At 45.3% G+C, this 22,829-nt stretch overlaps 2 protein-coding genes across 5 annotated transcripts; one reads left to right on the top strand and one right to left on the bottom strand.

The window, feature by feature from the left end:
* Positions 1 to 153: 153 nt before the first annotated feature.
* Positions 154 to 6,406, top strand: LOC136441313 (STAGA complex 65 subunit gamma-like). Of its 3 annotated transcripts, XM_066437535.1 has the most exons (11): positions 154 to 301; positions 890 to 1,007; positions 1,432 to 1,541; positions 1,859 to 1,968; positions 2,201 to 2,322; positions 3,006 to 3,149; positions 3,513 to 3,553; positions 4,325 to 4,555; positions 5,073 to 5,105; positions 5,230 to 5,265; positions 5,518 to 6,406. In XM_066437535.1, exons 1-11 carry the CDS (start codon positions 231 to 233, stop codon positions 5,594 to 5,596), a joined length of 1,095 nt encoding a protein of 364 aa, XP_066293632.1. In that variant the 5' UTR covers positions 154 to 230; the 3' UTR covers positions 5,597 to 6,406. The 3 variants fall into 3 exon arrangements, with proteins under 3 accessions (XP_066293632.1, XP_066293633.1, XP_066293634.1); XM_066437536.1 differs by lacking the exon at positions 5,073 to 5,105; XM_066437537.1 differs by lacking the exons at positions 5,073 to 5,105; positions 5,230 to 5,265.
* Positions 6,407 to 6,545: 139 nt separating this feature from the next.
* On the bottom strand, positions 6,546 to 15,881 carry LOC136441315 (uncharacterized). Of its 2 annotated transcripts, none has more exons than XM_066437539.1 (6): positions 15,647 to 15,881; positions 13,047 to 13,089; positions 10,627 to 10,705; positions 10,224 to 10,362; positions 9,102 to 9,206; positions 6,546 to 7,664 (listed from the first exon to the last, which is right to left on the bottom strand). In XM_066437539.1, the coding sequence occupies exons 1-6, from the start codon at positions 15,822 to 15,824 to the stop codon at positions 7,648 to 7,650; spliced, it is 561 nt and encodes a 186-aa protein (XP_066293636.1). In that variant the 5' UTR covers positions 15,825 to 15,881; the 3' UTR covers positions 6,546 to 7,647. The 2 variants fall into 2 exon arrangements, with proteins under 2 accessions (XP_066293636.1, XP_066293635.1); XM_066437538.1 differs by having other exon boundaries at positions 9,102 to 9,209.
* Positions 15,882 to 22,829: the final 6,948 nt, after the last annotated feature.

Genomic DNA, 22,829 nt, shown 5'->3' on the forward strand with positions numbered 1-22,829 from the left:
TAGCCCCCCGCTATAGACTGTAGAGAATTGCACAAAGTTGTGTGGCCCAAGGGCTGTGAATCGGAGATGGGTGCCGCCATATGTTCCACTAAGTGGCGCGGGAAGACTTTAACTTTAACTACAATGTTTCCATTTTGATTTTTCCAGACATGCCCTCTTACTGGGGAGAGCTGCCAGGCCAGTCCCAGCCTGCCCGGGGCCCCGGGGACCTGTTGCCGGGGGTGGGGGAGATGCGCGCTGTGGAGGTGAAGGAACCCCCCCTGCACCAACCCTCCGCCGTGCACAAGCCCCCCTTCACAGAGTAAGTACCGACCCCCCCCCCCCCCCCTGCACCAACCCCCCCTTCACAGAGTAAGTACTGAACATCCCCCTGCACCAACCCCCTTCACAGAGTAAGTACTGACCTCCCCTCCTGCACCAACCCCCCTTCACAGAGTAAGTACTGACCTCCCCTCCTGCACCAACCCCCTTCACAGAGTAAGTACTGACCTCCCCTCCTGCACCAACCCCCTTCACAGAGTAAGTACTGAACATCCCCCTGCACCAACCCCCCTACACCAACCCCCCTTCACAGAGCAAGTACTGAAACCCCCCTGCACCAGCCCCCCTACACCAACCCCCCTTCACAGAGTAAGTAATGAATCCCCCTACACAAACCCCCCTTCACAGAGTAAGTAATGAATCCCCCTACACAAACCCCCCTTCACAGAGTAAGTACTGAACCCCACCTACAACCCCCCTATGATGTAAAAAAGGACTGCCTAAAAGTGACCAGTAAGGCCAGGTGGTCCTTGGTGTGGTGTAAGTCACTCAGTTACACCTTATAGAGTAAGACCAGACAGGATCTACTTGTACTTATAACGTCCCACTCTTTCCCCCCTCTCTACAGACTACCCCCAGAGCAATGTAACCTGACCATCCACACCATCCAGCTGGAACAACATGTGCGCCGACTTCGCTCCATGTTACAGCTGGTGCAGGCTCAACAGGCGACTCAAGATGTCACAGTAAGGTTCTTAATATGGTCTTAGAAGTTAGAATATATATGCTGATTACACAATGTAAGATAAAAACTCTTAAGGTGGATGTACCTGATGGTTCTGGCGTAGCAGACTGTGTGATACAATGGCATTAGTGTCGCCTGGTGATTACATGTACACAATGTATGGTAGACTGATATGGTCCTGGTGTTTATTTCTTTATTCATTTCATCTTCAGAGACCTGGGTTGCCCAAACAGCAATGATAGCTGATTTCCATAGGGGCCCAGTATAACATATACACGGTCAATAATCACAATACGTGTAGCATACATGTACCATGTAGTACAAACTACATCGCCATCTGTGTCCTTTGATTGGTAGCTATAGATTTACACTAGACTAAAGTCTCAGAATGATTGATCTCATTTGCCCCCCCCCCCGCTCCACAGATCGAGGACCCGTCCTACCCCCCTCTGCCACAGGAGCCCCCTCCCCCCGAGAGCTTCGATGAGCAGAGAACCCCCGGCCCCCTCAGCTTCACCCCCAGGGACCCAGACAGGTAAATAACAACACTATACTAGTAAATAGCAGCAACACTGTAAATAACAACAACACTGTAAATAACAGAAAACAGTTACTGTAAGTTATTGTCTTTTTGTCAGGATTGATTATGTAGTAGGAGGGAAGCACTAGCTTGGAGAGGGTTTGTCTACACCAGGCTGTCCCCTGTAGATATATGTAACAACAACAGTACTGTAAGTAGCAATGAGTGGACAGGTACATTTAAGTGAACTGCAGTTTGAACTGTCACCACTAGGAGGTGCTATGTGACTGTATTTCTTGCTGTATCCAGTCAGTTGTTTGTGTGTTTTGCAGTGAGTTCATGCGAGGTTTCGGGGAGACTCCGAGCGAGCTGAGTTCTGCCTCTTGCTGGCAGCTACTGAGGAAAGCTGTTGGCACCGTCTGCGCACACTCGGGATGGGAGAGTAAGGGCTGTTTGTGTTTCTGTATATGTGTGTGTGTGTGTGTGTGTGTGTCTGTGTGCTTGTGTGTGTTTGTGTGTGTGTGTGTGTCTGTGTGCTTGTGTGTGTATGTGTTTGTGTGTGTGTGTGTGAGTGCTTGTGTGTGTGTGTGTGTGTTTATATAGTACTAGTACATATCAAATTGACTACGATGGAAGAACCTCATCATCACATATCAAATTGAATGTTCCTTCAGGTGCAAATGAGTCGGCGCTCGACACCCTGACGGACATCGCCCACGAGTACAGCATGACCTTCTGCAGGTCACTCCGCGCTGCCGTGGACCAGGAGGCGCGAACCGGAACTACGGACTTCCCGGTACGTCATTTCTTCATAACATAACATAACATAACATAACACACACACTCCCACATGCACACACACACAAACACACACACATCATACTTCTGTCAACCAGGAGGCGCGAACCGGGACTACGGACTTCCCGGTACGTCAGTCATGTTACATGAATGTCTTGTCACACTTAACTTTTGCTGATCTGCTGCTTGTTTTCATGGTTACAGGATATGATGGAGCAAGTATTTCATGAGATGGGCTGGTTGCTATGGTTACATGATGTGTTGCTATGGTTACAGGATGTGATGGAGCAAGTGTTCCATGAGATGGGTGTGTTGCCATGGTTGCAGGATGTTGTTCCCATGGTTACAGGATGTGATGGAGCGAGTGTTCCATTAGATGGTTTTGTTGCCATGGTTACATGATGTTGTTCCCATGGTTACAGGATGTGATGGAGCAGGTGTTCCATGAGATGGATGTGTTCCCATGGTTACAGGATGTGATGGAGCAGGTTTTCCATGAGATGGGAGTGTTGCCATGGTAACAGGATGTTGTTCCCATGGTTACAGGATGTGATGGAGCAGGTGTTCCATGAGATGTTTGTGTTGCCATAGTTACAGGATGTTGTTGCTATGGTTACAGGATGTGTTGCTATGGTTACATGATGTGTTGTATGGTTACATGATGTGTTACTATGGTTACAGGATGTGATGGAGCAGGTGTTCCATGAGATGGGAGTGGGCAGCATCAGTTCGCTGCAGAGGTTCTGGCAGGTGCGGATGGTGGAGTACCACGGCTTCCTGCAGCAGCAGAGCAGGCAGCTGGCGGACGAGTACGAACGGGTCACGGTCAGTCGCACACCCAGCTGAACAGTCAAGGCTATAAGTTTTGTCTGTTTGTTTTGCACAGCTGGTAAACTACCCTTAGATGCAACACACCAGTTTTGTGCTGTACTGTAGATACCAGTTGCCTAAGATTGGATTGTGAGGTTTGATCAAGGACTTGGTTTGATATACTCAAACTGAAAGGACCCCTACTCTTTTCGATAACTGTATCTTTAACGTGCTTGAGGTGTGGCTGTCCTCAAAGACAGGGTTGTTTGTTGGATTGAGGTTGGGAAACTGTGACATTCAAGTGTAGTCCATTTGACCTTGTTTTGATGAAATTCTTGTAAAAAATGCAAATAAATTTGCATCCTTCTTGTGTTGTAGAACCCGGACAGACCCAGTGCAGAAGATGTGAAGCCTGTCAGGTGAGTGTCGGCAGCTCCAATAGAATTGCAAACATGTCATTCTAAGAAAAAATTTAAGAAGAACCCATTCTCAGACAAAAAAGACAGAGATTGTTTAACATCCAATTCACACTGAGATTCTTTGATTCCTGTTTTCCTTAAAGAGTTAAGCAGGAGCCTCAGAGAAGCATCAAGAGCAGTGGCTTCACTTCCCTTCCCAAGTCACTCCTTTGGAATCTAAGACATGTTGCTTGTTCCTTCTGGAGTTAAGGAGGTGCTCTATAACAGCTGAGGAAGAGCATCAGGAGCAGATGGATGCTCCGGAGCAACCTGAGTCACTCCCTGGAAGAATCTCTAATTCTAAGACATGATTCTTGTTCCTTGCAGAGTTAAAGAGGAACCGTTTTCAGATATCAAGTTCCCTCTGATTAAGACATGTTTCTTGTTCCTTACCTGTAATTTTAAGATATGAATCTTGTTCCTTGCAGAGTTAAGGAGGAGCCTTTCTCAGACATCCAGGTTGTGCTAGTGGCCGAGAAAGAGCTTCAAGAAACGGTTTATCCTCCAGTGCAGCCTGCATTACTCTTTAAGGACTGGAGGAATCTTAAGACATGTTTCTTGTTCCTTACAGAGTAAAAGAAGAGCCGTTCTCAGACATCCAGTTCCCCCTGGCTGCTGAGGAGGAGCACCAGGAGGAGACAGATGCTCCGGAGCAACCGCTCCACTTCCCGGGCCTGAGTTCACTCCCTGGAGGAATCTCTGATCCTAAGACGTTTTTCTTGCTCCTTGCAGAGTTAAGGAGGAGCCGTTCTCAGACATCCAGTTCCCTCTCGCTGCGGAGGAGGAGCACCAGGAGGAGACAGATGCTCCAGAGCAGCCGCTCCACTTCCCGGGCCTGAGTCACTCCCTGGAGCACCTGGAGGAGTCCTCCAACACCTCCAGCAGCGGGGGGTCGCCCAAGTGGTCACTCCCGTACATCAAGACAGAACCTCAGGACTCCGACGAGACGTCTCAGCACACAAGGTGACCTTCAGGCTACTTTCTTCACCTTCAAAACTTTCATGATCTTCCTCTTCTTTCCTTGGACAGACATTTTTATGTACCCATTTGTGGATCAAAATATTTTTTTTACCATTTTGAGGTTATCACCTGGCTTCTTTCTTCACCTTCATGACTTAGTTTCATGATTTTTGTCTTCTTTTATTGGACAAAACTTGTTTTTGAAAAATTCTTTTGTGGATGAAATATCTTTTTTGGTTACAATTTTATTGTACCTAATAGTATATCATTATGAATTGTTTGTTTTTTGAACAAAACATTTTATGGGTCACTTAACTAATAAAAGAAAAAAGAAGCGTATTACATGTAGGTGTTCAAGGCATTTTTTGTATTTTTATATCAGTTAAGTTAGCTTCAAGGATTGTACAATTTCCTTTACTTTATATCATCTAAACAGCTTTTCTTCCCTTTCCCTGTTTCCATACCTGTGTTTGTTTGTTTGTTTGTTTTCCCATTTCTGTGAATGGCCCCATTGTTCTAGTTCTGCACCCGTACCAATGCGACAGCTATCCAGGTAAAGGTTCTTCTTTTCTCAGACTCAATAAGAAAATATGCTTTCGCTTTTTTCTTGCCAGTTTTACCTTAAGCATTTTTCTCTCTCTTATTCTGAGTTTCGTTTTTCATCCCTGTTTTTCCAGCTCTGCTGTTCCCGCGATTGTTCGGCGACTATCGGGGTACGGCCTTTTCTTTCTCATACTCTGCTGCAGTTAAGGCCTTAATTTCTAGTAGTAGGGTCCTACGTTTCATGTTGAAATTGCTGCTTTGAATGTTCAAGATTTTATGGTTTTCGGAAACTTTTCCTCCAACAAAAATGCTTGTTTTTCAATGGAAGTCAGGGCTTGTCATTAATTTGTGTCTCCTGTTTCCCCCATACAGACCCCTGTCTTGGATTTTCACTAATTCTTAACTCTTGTTCCCCCATACAGACCCCCATCTGGGCTCGATGCCTTTGATGACAACATCTCTGTCACCGAGCCCCCACACACCCCAAACCCACATACCTGATGAAAGTGAAGGCCCCCTACACTCCATACAATGTACCGGATGATTGCCAGCCGCCACGGCAGTTTCCCTATAAGCGGTTCACAATTTTACGTGTGCCATCTGCAAGGTCAAAGGTTAAGACCAGATGTGTTTTGTTTATGTCTCAGGGGCCTTCAGGTTCCGGGTCGGAGTTCAATTGTGACCGGGGGTTGGGTCATGACCCGGTAATCTGCCGGAAGTGCGTGGTCGTCACCCTGATTTCTGCCCGAGATTGCTTGGTGATGGTTTTAGCTGTGTATGAATATTTTGAATCTTCTGAAAAGCCCGTGAGTTGTAGTATTTTTGGGCGCGGTGCAGTTGGTTCGCTATCGAAGCCTTTTTTGTATTAGTCCGCGGGAACGGTGATGCGGTTTTCTCGCCTGATGACCCAAATAGCATCGTTTTTAATGCATTTTCACCGAATTTGCGTCATCGGAGATTGCGAAAAAGTTATCACATGACTTTTTTATTTTTTTCATTTTTCAGAGACACCATTTACTAAGCTTTCTCAGCATATATGCCGTGACCCCAGGAAAACTCGTTTTTTCCGAGCAGGTTCGATCAAAAAAGTGTAAAAAAATGATAATTTTCGGATGCCAAATTTACATTTTACTATGGTTTCTACCCAAAATAAAGGGACAACGGACAATACTGATAAATACATCGGAAAACAGCAGAAAACCGCTTTTCAACCATGTGATTACATTTTCCGTCCTACTTTTCTCGGCGGAATTGTAGCCCGTCGACCTGAGGGTGTCGGCCTACATACGAAATCGCAAAAAAACTCCGGTCCGAGACCTTCAACTCTGACATTATTACCCACAATGCATCACACTGCACATGTGCAGTTAAAACTGTGAAGCTGCTTATTATCAGTTCTTCCAATCACACCAGTATTTATAATGCTAAAATAAAATAAACACACCATATGTAGAGGTAACATTGTTGCAAAAATTTAATATCATACTTTCATTTCTATCTACAAAGTGTGATGTTTAGCTAACAGCTGATACGGATTGTGATTCACAAAATTGTTGTAAAATATGCTTGTTGTTACGTTTGAAAACATTTGATATGTACATGATAAAGTAATATGTATACTCCAATACAGGACTGAAATAAGCTTAGGTCATGATCCCTTACAACCCATTTCCACTAGAGCAACCCAAAATTTTTGAAACTTGGAACTTTATTCTTGAAGTACAACTTCGCAGACACTTGGGTCTGAATTATGTTGACCTTTTACAGTGGTTTGTAATACATTTAAAAATTGATAATGACAGGTCACTCAGCAAAGTTCATAGATGAACAAATATCTTTTCCATTTTGAGTTATTTGTTGTCTTTTAAATCATACTTTTACATCTTTCATCATATTCAAATTATGATATCAAGGGTTACACAAATCCAATTTTGGTTGCTGAATGCTCGCTCTAGTGGAATGGGAGTCTTACAGGGCCAGTTGTAACACACATAATGGCCAGGCCATACTGGCCCAGCCTGTGTTGGCCCAGTGGCCAACCAGCACATCGCCAGAACGTAATGCGTATACGGCAATTAGCCTGATATTTAGACCTATAATTATAACTGCCAAATCTCTTTTGTTCTCTTTGGTCAACGTTGCAGCGGAAAAACAGCCGTTCCATAAGATATGTCTTTGGACACAACTAATGAACCTATGTGCAAGATATTAACCTCAAATACGCGAACACGACTGTTATGAACCCACTAAGACACATGTAAGACCATTATTTAGTAATTGTAACCCCCCATCGTGAGAGTGGAATAGTCCAAGGCAGCCTCGTTCTGAGAAAGACCCATGCTGTCATTCTATGTGTTGGAATCCTGGGGGTCAGGAATAAACCATGTAGCTCCACAATCCCTGTCTTGGCTCCCTGTATCTGTGTCCAATGGCCTCAACATCGGTCCATAACAACGACCTTAAACGCTTATGTTCTGGCTACGTGCTTGGCCAACCCAAACTCCGCTTTATCCCTCGATCCAGTCCAGACATCTGGTGACGTCCAGTGTCAGTCAGTGTATAGGCAGTCCTGTCAAAATAAAACAAACAAAACTCATACAAATAAAAATGGAAAAATAGCGAAAGAAAATCCTCTGTTTCTGTTTAATGAATGGTTTTGTTGGTTGGTTGAGAAATGAATGGCACAAACTGTAAAGTAAAAAAACAAGAAGTGCATCAAAGAAGGTTAGACATCTAGGTAATGAGATACACAATGCAAAAGTTACTCAAGCAACTGTATAAGTTTTGTTATAATGGTCTGAAATTTAAGATAACATCCATTTTCTTTCCTCAGTCACTGTTAGAAAATGTGTCAAGATGCTGGAGTAACTTGTGTATTGTGTAAAACAGAAAGTGATGCATTAAAGGTCAAAGGTTATGAAGATGAAGATAACACCCACAGAAGCTGCCAAATGTTGGTGTCAAGGCTAGGGTCGGAAAGAAACAGTCATTGAAAAGAAACCAGATGTTGAAAATATAGACATGCTAGATGAAAGTAATTTCAGTTATCCTGTGCTATTGCACCCCTTCCTCCTGGCAAGTGTAATGTGTTCAATTGAATTATCACAATTTAGATGGAGTCACAGACAATGCTTAACATCGCTGTTTGCAAGAATTATTTCTTTTACAGACTTTATTTGGTATGTACAACTGATTATATCACGCTCATCGGATGAAATGTTATTTATCTACGCATCAGTGCCAGGTTTTCTCTCATTGTTAACTTTCAAAAACTCTTTGTATATCTTTAACTTTTGCCCCTTCAAGTTCCAAAGAGTCAGTACAAATATAGGAGCCTATAGGGATGGATGGAGAAAGGGCAGCTTTTAATTAAAAACATCATCCTCAAGTTCGGCCTCCAAGTTTCTAGCCGAATCTTTCTGTGTCTCCTTCCGGTTATTTTCCACTTTAGCCGGGACTTGTGCTGCGTCCTTTTCTAACAGATTCTCACTTTCGTTATTTTCTTGTCCTTCCTGTTTGCCATTCTTAAGTGTCTCTGCACTTGGTTCCTTCCCGTCTCCTCCTTCTTTCTCAGTCTCAAGACGTTCAGATTTAGACTCAAGACGTTCAGATTTAGACTCAAGACGTTCAGATTTAGACTCAAGACGTTCAGATTTAGACTCAAGACGCTCATCCTTAGACTCAAGACGTTCAGTCTCACTCCCCTGACCCTCCCCACCCTCCTGTGCGTCCACATTCACCACTGTAATCTCTATCTTATGATTATCTTTCTCATCTTCTTTAACTCCTTCCTTTTCTCCATTTTCTCCTTTCTGCACTTTCACATTCTCTCCATCCTCTGACCCACTCCTAACTTCTTCCTCCTCGCTTCTATCATTCTGACTATCCGAGGATGAACCATCACGATTTGCTTCAGACGTCGTACTCTGTACGGTGCTATCGCTTCCCGCCCCTTCGTTTTCTCCTCTACTTCCCTCTCTCTCCCTCCCCCCGGTCCTGTCCGCACCGGCAGTGTCCGGCCGCTCGTCCCCGCTGTCCCCGCTCTCGTCGTCCGACGGGTTCTCGTCCGGAGGCGGCGGCGGCACGAACACTTCCTCCCGCCCGTCTTCGTCTGCTGCGGGGAAAGATGGAGACACTAGTGATCATTATTTTAAAGAAAATTCTTAGATGCAGAGCAACAACAACCCTGACCTAGCCTCCAGCTCCTGCTCCTGACCCTCAACCCCTGATCTTTGTCTGCCTGCTCCTTAGCTTTCTCCTCCTGACCCTCAACCCCTGATCCTTGTCTGCCTGCTCCTTAGCTCTCTCCTCCTGACCCTCAACCCCTGATCTTTGTCTGCCTGCTCCTTAGCTTTCTCCTCCTGACCCTTAACCCCTAACCTGTGAGACCGTTCTTGTCAGCCTCCTCCTTAGCTCTCTCCTCCTGACCTTAACCTCTAGCCCCTGACCTGTTAGTCCATCTTTATCAGCCTCCTCCTTAGCCCTCTCCTCCTGACTCTAACCCCTGACCTGTGAGCCCGTCTCTATCAGCCCACTCCTTAGCCCACTCCTCCTGACCCTTAACCTGTAACCCCAACTGACCCTGACCTCGTGGGGTAGTGTGGCGTAACGTCAGGATTTCCCCACTCCACCCAAGTGCAAAAAACGGGGTCACGACATCAGCAATAGCTGCCTGTGTCTCACTGTATATTGCACTGTTGCAATTCCAATAAGATCCACTCAAAAAACCTGACCTGTGAGCCCGTCTTTATCAGTCTCCTCCTTAGCCCTCTCCTCCTGACCCTTAACCTCTAATCCCAAACCCTGACCTGTGAGCCCGTCTTCATCAGCCTCCTCCTTAGCCCTCTCCTCCTAACCCCTGACCTGTGAGACCGTCCTTGTCAGCCTCCTCCTTAGCTCTCTCCTCCTGACCTTAACCGCTAACCCCTGACCTATGAGCCCATCCTTGTCAGCTTCCTCCTTAGCCCTGTCCTCCTGACCTTAACCGCTAACCCCTGACCCGTGAGCCCATCCTTGTCAGCCTCCTCCTTAGCACTCTCCTCCTGACCTTAACCCCTGACCTGTGAGCCCATCTTTATCAGCCTCCTCCTTGACCCTCTCCTCCTGACCTTAACCTCTAACCCCTGACCTGTGAGCCCATCCTTGTCAGCCTCCTCCTTAGCCCTCTCCTCCTCCTCCCTCATCGCCAGTAAGGACAGGACCTGCTCCTTCGCCTCCTGAGACTTCTTCCGCTGGTGTCTGGTGGCGCGCAGCTGGCGCTCCTTCAGCTGCAACGGCCAAGACACAAGTCTTAAAGTTCAGACGTCTTCCGGCTGGTGTCATAACATCTTCATTGATTCATTGTTTGTTAGTTTGTTTGTTTTTGCGTATGATTGATATTAAGTATGTAGAGATTCTTGAATCTTTAAGTCTGGTGTATATTCCAGATCTAAAGTTTTTTCTAAGCATTAAGGCACAAATCTTAAACAGTATTCTGCGATTAGTGTGTCAGCACAAAGTTGAAGACAGAACCACCCCCTCACCCCGCTCACCTTTTGGCTCCATAGCAGCTCCTTGGTGTTCTCCCCCGGATATCTGTGCTTGTCCCAGATTCTCTTGTACTCGAAATACCTGCGAACACAACAACATCATGTAAGACTGTCGTTGGTATCACAAACGTGTAGTAAAACAGTTCTCTCATGTGGTATCAATCATTGTGCAAATTAAGACACTACAACAATTTAAGTCATCCGTCATTTGTAATTCAAATACCCTATAGTTACTGGGCGTTGCTGCCCTTTCGCATGACACAGGGTCATCACTAACCATTGGGCTACCCTTACCTTTCAAACTTAAAAGGGCACAAGTTGGAAGCAGCACATTTTACCTTCTCTCCGAGTGAACTATACATTTCCTACGTCTCGTTCACTCAGAAGCATCTTCCTTTGCTTATTCCTATTACAGCATGTGCGGTCACACGTGCATTTGGCTCTGACCATTGTCAGATATTTGCCATTTTCAGATTCAGCGTTAATTATGCAGAAGAAGTACTCTCAAAACGTCATGATCGCTTCCCACGAGTCACGCCAGCCTCCAGCGTTAGGGCACAGTCGCGTCATGACAGGCACTCACAGCGACAAGCCGCCTTAATGCACGGTAAGTACTCCCCTATTGTCCGCTCAGTTCTAATAAGTACCCTCCTATTGTTGCGTCATTTATAATGGATATCAGCGTGCTCCCGGGAGTATTGGCTGGGAAAGAACTCATTTTTAAGTCAGGTCTTCGTGTCTTTCCTGCGATTTTACTACACAAAACACATCCGTACGCGTCAATTGCCTCAACTACAGTTAAACTGTATTTTGCTCTTAGGTTGTTGACTCATATACTATAGGGGAGGGGAGATGTTTCAACGTGGCTTCAGGGTACTTCGTCGCACATGGTTTCTCATTGCCCGGATCTCTGCAGTCCTGCCCTTTATAGCTACACCCTGCCAACACGCTGTTTTGTTTGGTTACAAATTCCGGACGTTCGTATTAAATGTTTAAAACCACAACAAGGCGATGTCAATCACCAGTTTTCATTCAGAACTGCCTGTGAGCAGCCCCTGTCGCATTTGCCATATGATAGGTAGGAATACGACAGCGTATCAAGGGCACTTTTCGGACAGATGTGGTTTAAACTTAAGCCCCCATCTCACTGGACCCGCGGCACGCTGGCGGCGTCGCTGCGGCCGATCGAATTGACAAAGCACTCAACGACTTTCATTTCAAAAAAACGAATCTTTTTAAGCTTTGCGTGTTTTGGTCAAACTTGTACGTTTTGAATGATATTCCCATTATAAAGTCAAGGGTAACACAAATCCAGTTTAGGATGCCGCAACGCCGCAGCCAGAAGAGGGCTTGATGAAGTCAGTAAAATCTACAGTAGACTCCTGCCGACCATCGGTTCTGTCACAGCCTCGCTGAAATAGGACATAATCTGTCGCATGACGAATCCACAACGGCAGCGATCTGATCCACTTACATCGCGACACCTGGTTTGGACAAAGAGTCCATCGCCTCATTACTAATACTAATAATCTCGTTAAACCTTTATGTTTCAGCTCAGAACCCGATTTGTGCGTCCCTGATTTCACACATCGTAACCACGGTAACGCAACTAGCCGTGAATAATAACTGCGTCACACCCAGCTCTGAGCACGTGTAATGCTTCGGGCCCAATCCGGGGCCCGGCCGGGCTGTTTGCGAAAAAGGAAAAATTAAAAAAGCTTTCTAGCATCAAGAAAATACACAATATATGGTTCAGAGTAACTTTATTACACACTGTGTCTTTTGTTGTCTTTTATATCATATTTTTTTGTTCCCACAAGCTGCCCGGCCGAGCCCCGGATCGGAATTGGGACCAAAGCATTAGCTCTGTGTCGCGTCAATAACGCGTTGTATGTTAACTTGTTAACTGTAACTGTGCTAGTGACACTTATAGGTCCCACTGGTAATGGGGAACACAACTCGGACTGTCTATATGTTGACGACTTAGCTCCTTCTTTGTTGACAATTTTAAACTCAAGAATCGAGACGCAGCCTGGATACAGCTTCGGCAAAAAACAGTTTGAGTAATTCTACGAAGGAATCCAACCACTTGAAGTGGTCTGTCCTATACAAACGGGACTCAAAGATATGCAACTTGACGATAGCTGTCTACATATCTACTGTACACCGATGGCGATGTTATCTGTTACATTATATTTACGAAGTTTCCTATACAACATTTTGTGTAGATGTATATTTGGTCCGTTCAAATCGTTATCAATTATGTATTATTGTACTACACAAAACGGATAATGAATAAACAACAGTTCAAACAAAAAAACAAAGTATGCAACAGTCAGCCATCTATATCCTTTTGTTATTATTGTTATTACATGAAAACGCAGGTATTTGATTGATTGATTGTATTTGGAAGGGAGACTCACCTGTTCAGAACGTCCGTCTTTTTCCTGTTGTCCATTATCTTCCCTGCAAAATAAGAATATTCCATGACATTTTAAGGAACCATTTATCATTTAAGACGTTCTCAAGACGACACACCTACATGGCGAAGACGCCGTCTGAACCCTAACGAGTACAAATAAACCTCGTCCTTCTGCCCTTGGTGACACGTAGGGACAGAGAAGCGCCGTCTGGCGGCAGGCTGGGAACTGCAGGAAGTTGTTTCTCATCATTTGCAACACAAATTGTAAGATAATAACTTCCGTGTGTAACGATATGACTCTTGGAATAAATGCTACAGCATCAAAAAATATCAAGAGCACTTTTTTCATGTTGACAGGCATTTTCCTATGTTTCATGTGCTTCTCTTTTTAATTTTTGTTTGTTTACAACACATTTGTTGCTTAATTATCGAAAAAAAAACACTTATAGTGACGCAAAACCCGGGATAGTTTTACCCCGTCCCGGGATGTAATCTGCGGTAGTTTGCCATGATGATGTCTAATTCATCGCACCCCCCTCTAGGGACCAATTGTCCGCTGAGAGAGAACACGGGTCTTCCATTAGACAGTTGCTATGGCGGGATTTTCAGGGCGCTGTGACGTCATGACAGAACCAGTGGCCGAGAAGCTTTAAGGATCTACTTTTTCCTTGTCTCCAAGCAGATGTTAGGAGTTTAAGACAGGAAATTAACGTCATGTTTCGGACAGTCACGGATGTATCGTACAAACGGGTCAGACGTCATGTGACAGTTATCTCGAAGCAGATGTAGGGAGGCGAAATCGTTACGTTACGCTGTCGTTTCTGTGACATAAGGTTAATACGTACCTAAGCCGGGCTAAGGAAACTATGTGAAACGTGGTATTGCAAATTTTCCCCTCAACGACCATCTGATGACAGAACAATGGTTTTCTGTTGTCCTCAGTCGTGTTTACCTGTGAGAACACCTGGTCTGGTGACGTCACATCCAGGGATTCTAAAGGAGATAGATTCCAACAAAATACCGAAGACATGACGACATTCCGACTGTGTTGTTTTTTGCGTGGCAGTGACAGGATGGCACCAGGAAAAAGTGAATGGAAGAGGAAAAGGGAAACAAGGGACTGAGAAACAAAGAATGAAAGAAATAACATTCGCCAAGAAAGGAACACATGTTTGAAAGGTCTTATGTGCGCAGCAGAGACAGAATGAAACAAGGAAAGAGAGAAGGGGATTCAAAAGAAAAACAAGGGACTGAGAAACCGAGAATTAAAGAACATTCGCCAAAAGCAGGAAGACATGCTTCAAAGTTCCGCTTTGATTAGGATCACTATCGGCACTAATCACAGCCTTGCGTCACTAATTACCCCGCTAATGCGGTGATTAGTAACCCGTTAATGACGCGGCGTAGTTAATGATAGGTTGTGGGTAGACTACAGGCGCCCGGGGGATGATGGGAAGGGAGATAAGGCGCTTCTGTGAAACCAGGTGACTTCTGGTCACACGGGGGAATTCTGGGTAGAATTCTGAACGCTGATAAAAGTATCAGGACGGTTCGAACGTTTAGGGCACGTGTGCGTATATCTAAGTCCGTAAAAGTTCCGTATTGACATATCTCGGGAGAGAACAAATCACATGAGAGAGAATAGTCATGAGAGACTTGGAGGAACTGGGCGTCACTAAGGAGGGAGGACGAAGGGAGGCGCTGGACAGAGGAAGATGCAATGCAGTGGTGGCCCGCATCGTCAAACGATGAACTGCGGCAACAGCTGTTGATTTTACTGTTGTTTGTAGTCAAAATTGAATGGGCCACCTAGTTCAAATTCAATAAATAGATGAAATAAAGTTTGCGGCAGAAGAAGTCATTTTTCGGTTCGATAACCAGGCTGCACAACGCGGTGGGTCAACGTAGAAAACAACTTCTTTCCCGCAAACATTACCTTAACCCTTAAAAAACATCAATACGAAACTCATACGGACTTGTCACATGAATATACACACAAGTGTGAACGGACCATTAACCTCCGTTGCAGACTACCTTCGGCTGTTTTCTTTTAAATTACCGTTTTCTTACTAATCTTACACCTACTCTTTCATATCATAGATGTCATGTTATAATTGAAGCTACGAAGGTGAACGTTGGTCTCTCGTTGTCTTGTTATTTTTGCCATACATTGTATCATGTACAACTGTCGAGCACTAATAAAGGTCATTCATTCATTCATACATTTTAACCTCTTTGACAAGAACAGTTGGGCAAAGTCTGGAAAGAAAAAAACAGTAAAAAGTTGGAAACGGACCGGTGAAAGATTGGGAAGGTGGATGTCTTTTGTTACAGAAAAGAAATGAGGGAATAAATGAAGAAGACCACGGTATGTTTTCTTTTTCAATGTTGTTCTATCCACTTCCTTTCATACTTCTACAATGGGGTCCATCCCGGTGTGAGTGGATCAAATAAATCTGTCTGGATATGCAGCTTGTACTGTTCGGTATAAACCTTGTGTGTTACGCCATGATGCGGTTTACTGGGTATGCAATACAAACAAACGAACAAACAAACACTAAAAAGAGCTGCGTTGCTAACACGACACCGGGCGACACATACCGAAACTTATTCTCCAATCCCCAGCGCTCGACTGACGTCCGTCGCGAGTTTCGCCGGTTGTTGGTCGTTTTTCTGGGCTCGTGTGACGCTCTCTAGCGCTACGGGCACATCCTGCAACTGTCGCCGGGCGTTCTCCACCCTTCTCCCGAGGTTGCCCCCGTCGGGTCGCCCGCTCCATGTCTGGGCTGGTGCGACGCTCCCTGAGGCTACCGGCACGTCCTCCAAGTGTCGTCGGGCGTTCTCCACCCTCCTCCCGCGGCCCCCGTCGGGAAGCCCGTTCCATGACTCTCCCAGTAAACGTACCGCCACGTAACACACTGACGTGCTTCGGTCTATCACATTCCCCTCCACTCACCCCCTGTTTGCCGTATCTCGGGCTAAACGATGTTTAATTGCTGCCGATTTTGCAGTAAGCGTTATAAATCCACCACCAGTGAACAAACATGGGGACAAAGTTTGTACAACCCCGCGCGACACGGGTGAGATTAGCAGGAGGGTATGTCAACACTGGTCCAGATAACGGACAGGAGGGGCACGGAAAATACTCCAAACCGTTTAACTGCTAAAGAGTGAGGGTTCCGAATAACATATATATCAGATATTACAGGGGCTTATAAGAGGGGAAACTGACAATAAACTAGGGCAAAGGCACGAGGGCAAAAATTGGATACAGCCTTAAAAGCCTTGAGAGGTTTCCTATGATCAGTTTGCAGTTGTGCCATCAGATTTGTAAACATGTATCGCTACTTTTTACAGTGTAGTGCCTGTGGTGTGATGATACGTGATGATCCGGATGTAAGATGGTGCTGATACTGATTCCTCTAAACATAACGGTGACACGCGTACGGACTTCAAGAGTCACACTTGATTTGCAAACACGTACGGTATGGCGATAATATGGAGATGATTATGCAGACAAGTTGAAGGTTGAAAAAGAAGGAACTGTTCAGCTTCACGTGCAACTCGACAACGTCGTACGGATCACCCACCCTCCGCGGATTGAAACCCTGTCAGCTGTGACGTCCATTCTCACGTTAAGATGACCAGCACACCTGTACAGTACGTCTTGCGTCATTTTTTTCAGAAATGCACAGGCAGGGTATGTTTACTACTTAAACACATTGCGAGGAGCACCGCGAGTAATCAAGCTGTATATACAAACTTTCACTTTAGTTGAAATAGCAATAACTTATGTATTGCACGGCGTTGTGAAACTTTCCTTGTGGAGGTGGTAGGTAACAGGTAACGCTATTGTACACCTGTGTCAGGTGAGGTTTACCTGTGACAGGTGAGACAGGTTCGTGTACCGATTGGTCTCAAGTCTTTCTTCGGGTCGCGGCGGATTCAGCCTTCTCCAAACATCGCTAATCCGATGGGGATTAAGGTGGCTTGTGGGGCAACATTAGTGGCTATTAAGGGCGGGAGGGGGCGGGGGGCATGCCGTAAGCGGGGCTGGGTCGTGCCGTAACCCGGGCCGTGAACGTGACGGGACCCCCGGGGCGGGAGGGGGCAGGGGGCATGCCGCCACGAGGAGGGGCTGGGTCGTGCCGTAACCCGGACCGTGGACGTGACGGGACCCCGGGCGGGAGGGGGTGGGAGGCGTGCCGCAGGAGGGGCTGGGTCGTGCCGTAACCCGGACCGTGGACGTGACGGGACCCTGGGCGGGAGGGGGAGGGAGGCATGCCGCAGACGGGGCTGGGTCGTGCCGTAACCCGGGCCGTGGACGTGACGGGACCCCGGGCGGGAGGGGGAGGGAGGCATGCCGTAGGAGGGCCTGGGTCGTGCCGTAACCCGGGCCGTGGACGTGACGGGACCCCCGGGCGGGAGGCATGCCGCAGGAGGGACTGTGGACGTGACAGTTAACGTAACGGGTCCTTCAGGCACGTGCACGTCTGACGGCGCTTCGGCCTATCACGGTCGCTATCCTAGCAACGCTATGTTGCACACTAGTACTGTAGATTTGGTATTTTCAATGCCAAGGACACCGTTTCAGGGGACACCATGTCCTAAAGACTCCTATATTTTAACTTATTGCAGTAAGATATTTTAGAGATTAGGGGTCTGGCATGCAGGCTAGGCCGGCCGTGTGATTTAGAGTCGTGCACCATAGACCTGTGTGAGGTCTAGACGGTATTGGACATCTGAACAAATCCGCACAAACGCAGCCGCAGGCGCCATGTTGGTGGAGCATACAGATCCAAGATGGCTATTGTTGACGTCACCAAGATGGCTGCCACACCAAATTTTCCGTAAGACTGAACCTTCCCAATCTGCTAAATTCCTATTTCACTATTGTCCATTCTGGACTTTTGATAGTATAGAGTCACAGTCCAGACTTCAAGGATCTGTTTTTTTTGTAAATATTTCTACATCATTGTGCGCAAAATTTGAAACTGTAAACACTTTTATCCTTACTGCTCTTATCCTCTCGACGTGGGGAGGGCGAGCCATCTTGCGGACATCGGAATCTTCCACACACACTCACACACACACCTGAAACCTGTTTTGAAATTGATTCGAGCTGATGATACATTTAGAATGACTTACTTAAGACGGATGCTAGCTTTTTAGCAATGTGTATATAGTTGTGTAACCATTTGATTTCTGCTCAGTAATCTCTATGTTATGTAAATTAGGCTACAGGTAGATTGTTGTTGTAAAAGGAGCAGAGTAAGTTAATTAGATTAGGTTGGTTGGAAAGTATAATTACGAAACCTAGGAGAAATGAAGCGTTCTGTATTTGCTATCCCAGTATTTGCTATTGTTGTTGTGTATGCGTATGTAATTGTAAATATGAACAAAACAAAGACGCGAGGTTTAAACATAGGCCACCTTAATGTGTGCAGTCTACGCAATAAGATCAATGACTTAGCCCAATTGATGAACCAAAACCAGATACATATAATGGCTGTAACAGAAACACACCTAGACAATACCATAACAGATGGACAACTTTGTATAGAAGGTTACAGTTTCGTAAGAAAGGATAGAAATGGCAGGGGCGGGGGTGTAGCCATTTATACAACAGACATGATAGTTACCAATATCAGAGAGGATCTTATGCTCCCCTCGACAGAGGTACTTTGGATACAAGCCCATTTACCCCATGTTAGACCTTTTCTAGTTGCAGTTTTGTACAGACCACCAAACTCAAATGCTGGTTATATGGATAACTTGGAACTGATGTTAGATAGAGCCACATGTGAGCAACAGGAAATATATATTTTGGGTGATTTTAATATTGACTGGATTCAGAACTCACATACGTCGAAGAGACTGAAGGACATGACAGAAAGTTACAGTATGAAACAACTAGTAGCTGTACCCACAAGAACTGTAAACAGAGGTCAGACAGTGTCAGCATCTTGCATTGACCTTGTTTTCACCAACCAATCGAGACTACACACCGTCGGTTTTTCTGACCACGACGCTGTAATATTCACGCGCAAATCCAAAATTCATACAAAGGGACCAAGAACAGTACACAAGAGGTCATACAAGATGTTCAAGGAGGAAGATTTTCTGTCTGATGTACATGAGGCACCGTGGCATCTGGTCTACAACTTTGACGACGTCGATCAGGCAACAGACATGTTTACAGACATCTTACAAGGCATATGTGACAAACACGCTCCTGTCAAAAAATTCACCGTTAGATCCAACTCAGCCCCTTGGCTAACCTCGGACATACAGGAAGTGATGAAGCTAAGGGACGAGGCAAAGAGAGGAGCGAAAGCCACTGGTCTTGAGTCTGACTGGGCAGTTTTCCGAAAGCTGAGAAACAGGGTTGTGTCATTGTGCCGTAAGGCAAAAACTCGGTTTTTCAGAGAAACCTTCGAATCGTGCTCGGGAAGTGCGAGACAAACGTGGAATACTATCAACTCTCTTTTAGGGAGAAAGCACACAGTAAGTCCAACTGGCATTGTAGCAGATGGGAAGCTCCTGACCAAACCCAAGGATATAGCAGACCACTTCGCTGGATTCTATGAGGATAAGGTCACTAAGCTCCGTTCCTGCATGGACCGCTCGGATACCGATGGATTAACATCTGAAAACTCACATCCGTTAAACTCTGATGCGTTGCCTGGTCAGCCGTCTTTCTCTTTCGATCCTGTAACAGACAGGGACGTGCACAAAATCCTCTCACAACTTCAGGACTGTAAAGCACCAGGTCCAGATGGTATCGAAAACAGGTTGCTGAAGATAAGTTCAGATACCATAGCTGGCCCAATGGCTTACATCATCAACCTGTCATTTACAACAAAAACCTTCCCCACACGATGGAAACATGCCAAAATTATTCCAATCCCCAAGGATAACAGTAAGCCACTGTCAGGGCCAAACTCAAGACCTGTGAGTCTTCTCCCAGCTTGTGGGAAGATATGTGAGAGAATCGCTTCTGAGCAGATTGCATCCTACATACTCAAGTCAAATTTTCAATCAGAGGCACAACATGCTTACAGAAAACTACACTCCACGGAAACAGCCCTACTAAAGATGACAGACGACTGGCTAGACAACATGGACAATGGTTTCATGACAGCGGTAGTGTTACTAGACTACAGCGCAGCATTTGATTTAGTGGACCACACTTTGCTTTTAAAGAAGCTCACGACCTACGGGTTCACAGGGGATGCATTATCTTGGACTGAATCGTACCTGACAAACCGCAAATGGCAAGTATACACAAATGGAGCCTACAGCAAGCAGAGAACCTTATACTGTGGTGTGCCACAGGGAAGCTGCTTAGGTCCGCAATTGTACAATATTTATGTAAATGACATGCCGGAGTCTGTACAAAATGGGTCACTAGACCAATATGCTGATGACAGCACGGTTCACACACGAGGACACACATTGGACGACATAAGAGCAGAAACTGAAACAGACTTAGAAAGAGTGGCAACATGGTCAGATGAAAATATGCTGAAACTGAACAATGGAAAAACGAAGACGATGCTGGTGGGAACATCAAAGAAAACCAGAGAAGCGCCACCTTTGGAGCTGGAACTCAGGGGACAACGTCTGGAACAGTGTCCCACAGTAAAGTTACTTGGACTGCACCTTGATCAAAACCTCACATGGGATAACCATATAACTCACATAGTGAAGAAGTGCAACAGCAGCTTAGCACAGGTGGGAAGAGTTAAGGATGCATTACCACTTCGACAGAGAATAGCCGTAGTCAACGCCTTGATAATCCCACATATAGACTACTGTTGCTCAGTATGGGGCAACACAACACAGAACAACATAAGAAGACTACAGGTGATTCAGAACAGGGCTGCAAGGCTCGCTCTGGGCTGTGATCGTGACACACATGTGGAAACCATGCTGAAGACCTTGGGCTGGCTGACCGTTAGGGACAGAAGTCAACAGAAAAGCCTTGCCACATTTACACGGATAATGTTCACCAAACAACCTAGGGTCCTGTATGACAAACTAACATTCCAGTCAGACATCCACAGCTATCAAACACGCTCAACCAGAACAAACACAATCAGACTTCCAAAACCAAAATCCAACTCTTAGAAAAGGCGCTTCCTGTACAGAATGGCTCAGCTATGGAACAAGACCGGCGGCAATTAGCAAATAATGGGACTGTAATTATTGCTTTTGAACTGTAATTAATGCTTTTAAGGAATTTTTGTCCTCTACTGTCATGTTGTATGTCTTTGTATATCCCAAATGTAATGTGTAAATATTGTGTAGACCACAGGAAGAATAGCCTCTTATGAGGCTAATTGTGGATCTAAATAAAACTCAAACTCAAACTCAAACTCAAACTCATGGCGGCGGTTATACGTTGCGCAAACACGGATTCTGGGATTCATTACTCTCCAAGCAGAGGTTGGAGGGGAAGATTTTGACCTTCTGATTTCATCCGTTTTTTAACTGCTAGCCCATCTAACCGGCTGTCAGAAAACGGAGCAAGTCGGAAGAATGTCACAATCTTCCCCTCCAAGTTGGAGAGTACTTGTTCAGAGCCAGGTTGCCCTCTAAACGGGCAGATGCAAAAAGCAGTCAGTGAAGTTAAAAACTACTAAGGAGACCCTTCTCAATTTGGCCAAAATTTTCCACCTTTGCATTAAGCCATTAGGCTTTATCTCGCCCAAAATGTATTCACTCCCTCCATATAGATCAAGGCCTACTCCGCACAAAAAAATGCCATCAAATCAAAATCCATGCAGTAATTTTGACTCAACAAAACGTGATCACCTTCTAACCAAAACACTGATAGCTTAAGAAGCTATTTAGCGGAGATATTATATAAAAAAAAAGAGTACTATTAAAATAGAAAGATTGAACTCACCAAGCTTTTCCTCGGTCGCCCGAATGACTAGAACTGCTGAAATTGTCGCCGGACGAACCTGGTCTCTCACCGGTGTTTGTACGCCCGTGTGCCCCTCTCTCCCGTGTTTATCACCTAACAAACCGTTTAACCCAGACCCCCGGACCAAACACTGGAAAACAAAGCTGACAAAACTCGGCAAAGTTTCCAAACTTCCGAGTCAAACTCTCCCTCCCGTTCCGCTGTGTGTTCGTGTCCTGTTAGCAGAGCGGGGACCAGGTGTGGCACAAGGAGGTCTCCAAGGAGACCCGGTTTCTCAAGAAAAATGTCGCCGTCTCCAGGTGAATGAGGATTGCTTGTCATTGAACTGACCTCTAATGAGACCAGAGGGTAAAATTTGTCAGTAAACAGTTTTTAATTGGAAACGTTTTTTAAAAGTATCATGATGTAAACATGTTCAAATGTATTAGTAAAGGGAGTATATGCAGTAGGTAGTTGATCACTGTAGAAAACGAATGGTGGTATTAGAAATGTTCAAACAAGGAGTAGTAAGACCGACAGCAACACGAGGTGTTCTCATCTAAATTACCCTTTATAATGGCAGGAATGTTTAGTTTCCGTGGGAAATGCATGTTGTATGTGCCGTAATTGTCGGAGGCATTTGTTAAAAGCGTAGGTACAAACGAGGTGGCATACCCTGATCTGGTCAGATGGATGTGAGCTGCTGGATCTATAGTCTTATTTCTTTTCATATCTTTGTGATGGAACTTTACACTTTTTTCTAACAGACTTATTGGTTTATTTGGATACACAAACTTAAATACTTGAAATATGTAAATACTTGAATAATTAGATAAATGGAAACATTTCTACCGATTCAATGGATGCTTC

The sequence above is a fragment of the Branchiostoma lanceolatum genome, chromosome 9 (assembly GCF_035083965.1).
Source record: "Branchiostoma lanceolatum isolate klBraLanc5 chromosome 9, klBraLanc5.hap2, whole genome shotgun sequence".
Classification (NCBI taxonomy): Eukaryota; Metazoa; Chordata; class Leptocardii; order Amphioxiformes; family Branchiostomatidae; genus Branchiostoma; species Branchiostoma lanceolatum.

What these genes read in the sequence shown, in the direction of transcription:
- LOC136441313 (XM_066437535.1), top strand. Translation starts at nt 231, where the DNA reads ATGCGCGCTGTGGAGGTGAAGGAACCCCCCCTGCACCAACCCTCCGCC. An exon ending in ACGAGTACGAACGGGTCACG is followed by an intron (nt 3,150 to 3,512) that starts GTCAGTCGCACA and finishes CTTGTGTTGTAG; the next exon opens with AACCCGGACAGACCCAGTGC. An exon ending in ATTGTTCGGCGACTATCGGG is followed by an intron (nt 5,266 to 5,517) that starts GTACGGCCTTTT and finishes TCCCCCATACAG; the next exon opens with ACCCCCATCTGGGCTCGATG.
- LOC136441315 (XM_066437538.1), bottom strand. Translation starts at nt 15,824, where the DNA reads ATGGAGCGGGCGACCCGACGGGGGCAACCTCGGGAGAAGGGTGGAGAA. An exon ending in GGATTGGAGAATAAGTTTCG is followed by an intron (nt 13,090 to 15,646) that starts GTATGTGTCGCC and finishes CTTATTTTGCAG; the next exon opens with GGAAGATAATGGACAACAGG. An exon ending in AGCTGCTATGGAGCCAAAAG is followed by an intron (nt 10,363 to 10,626) that starts GTGAGCGGGGTG and finishes TGGCCGTTGCAG; the next exon opens with CTGAAGGAGCGCCAGCTGCG.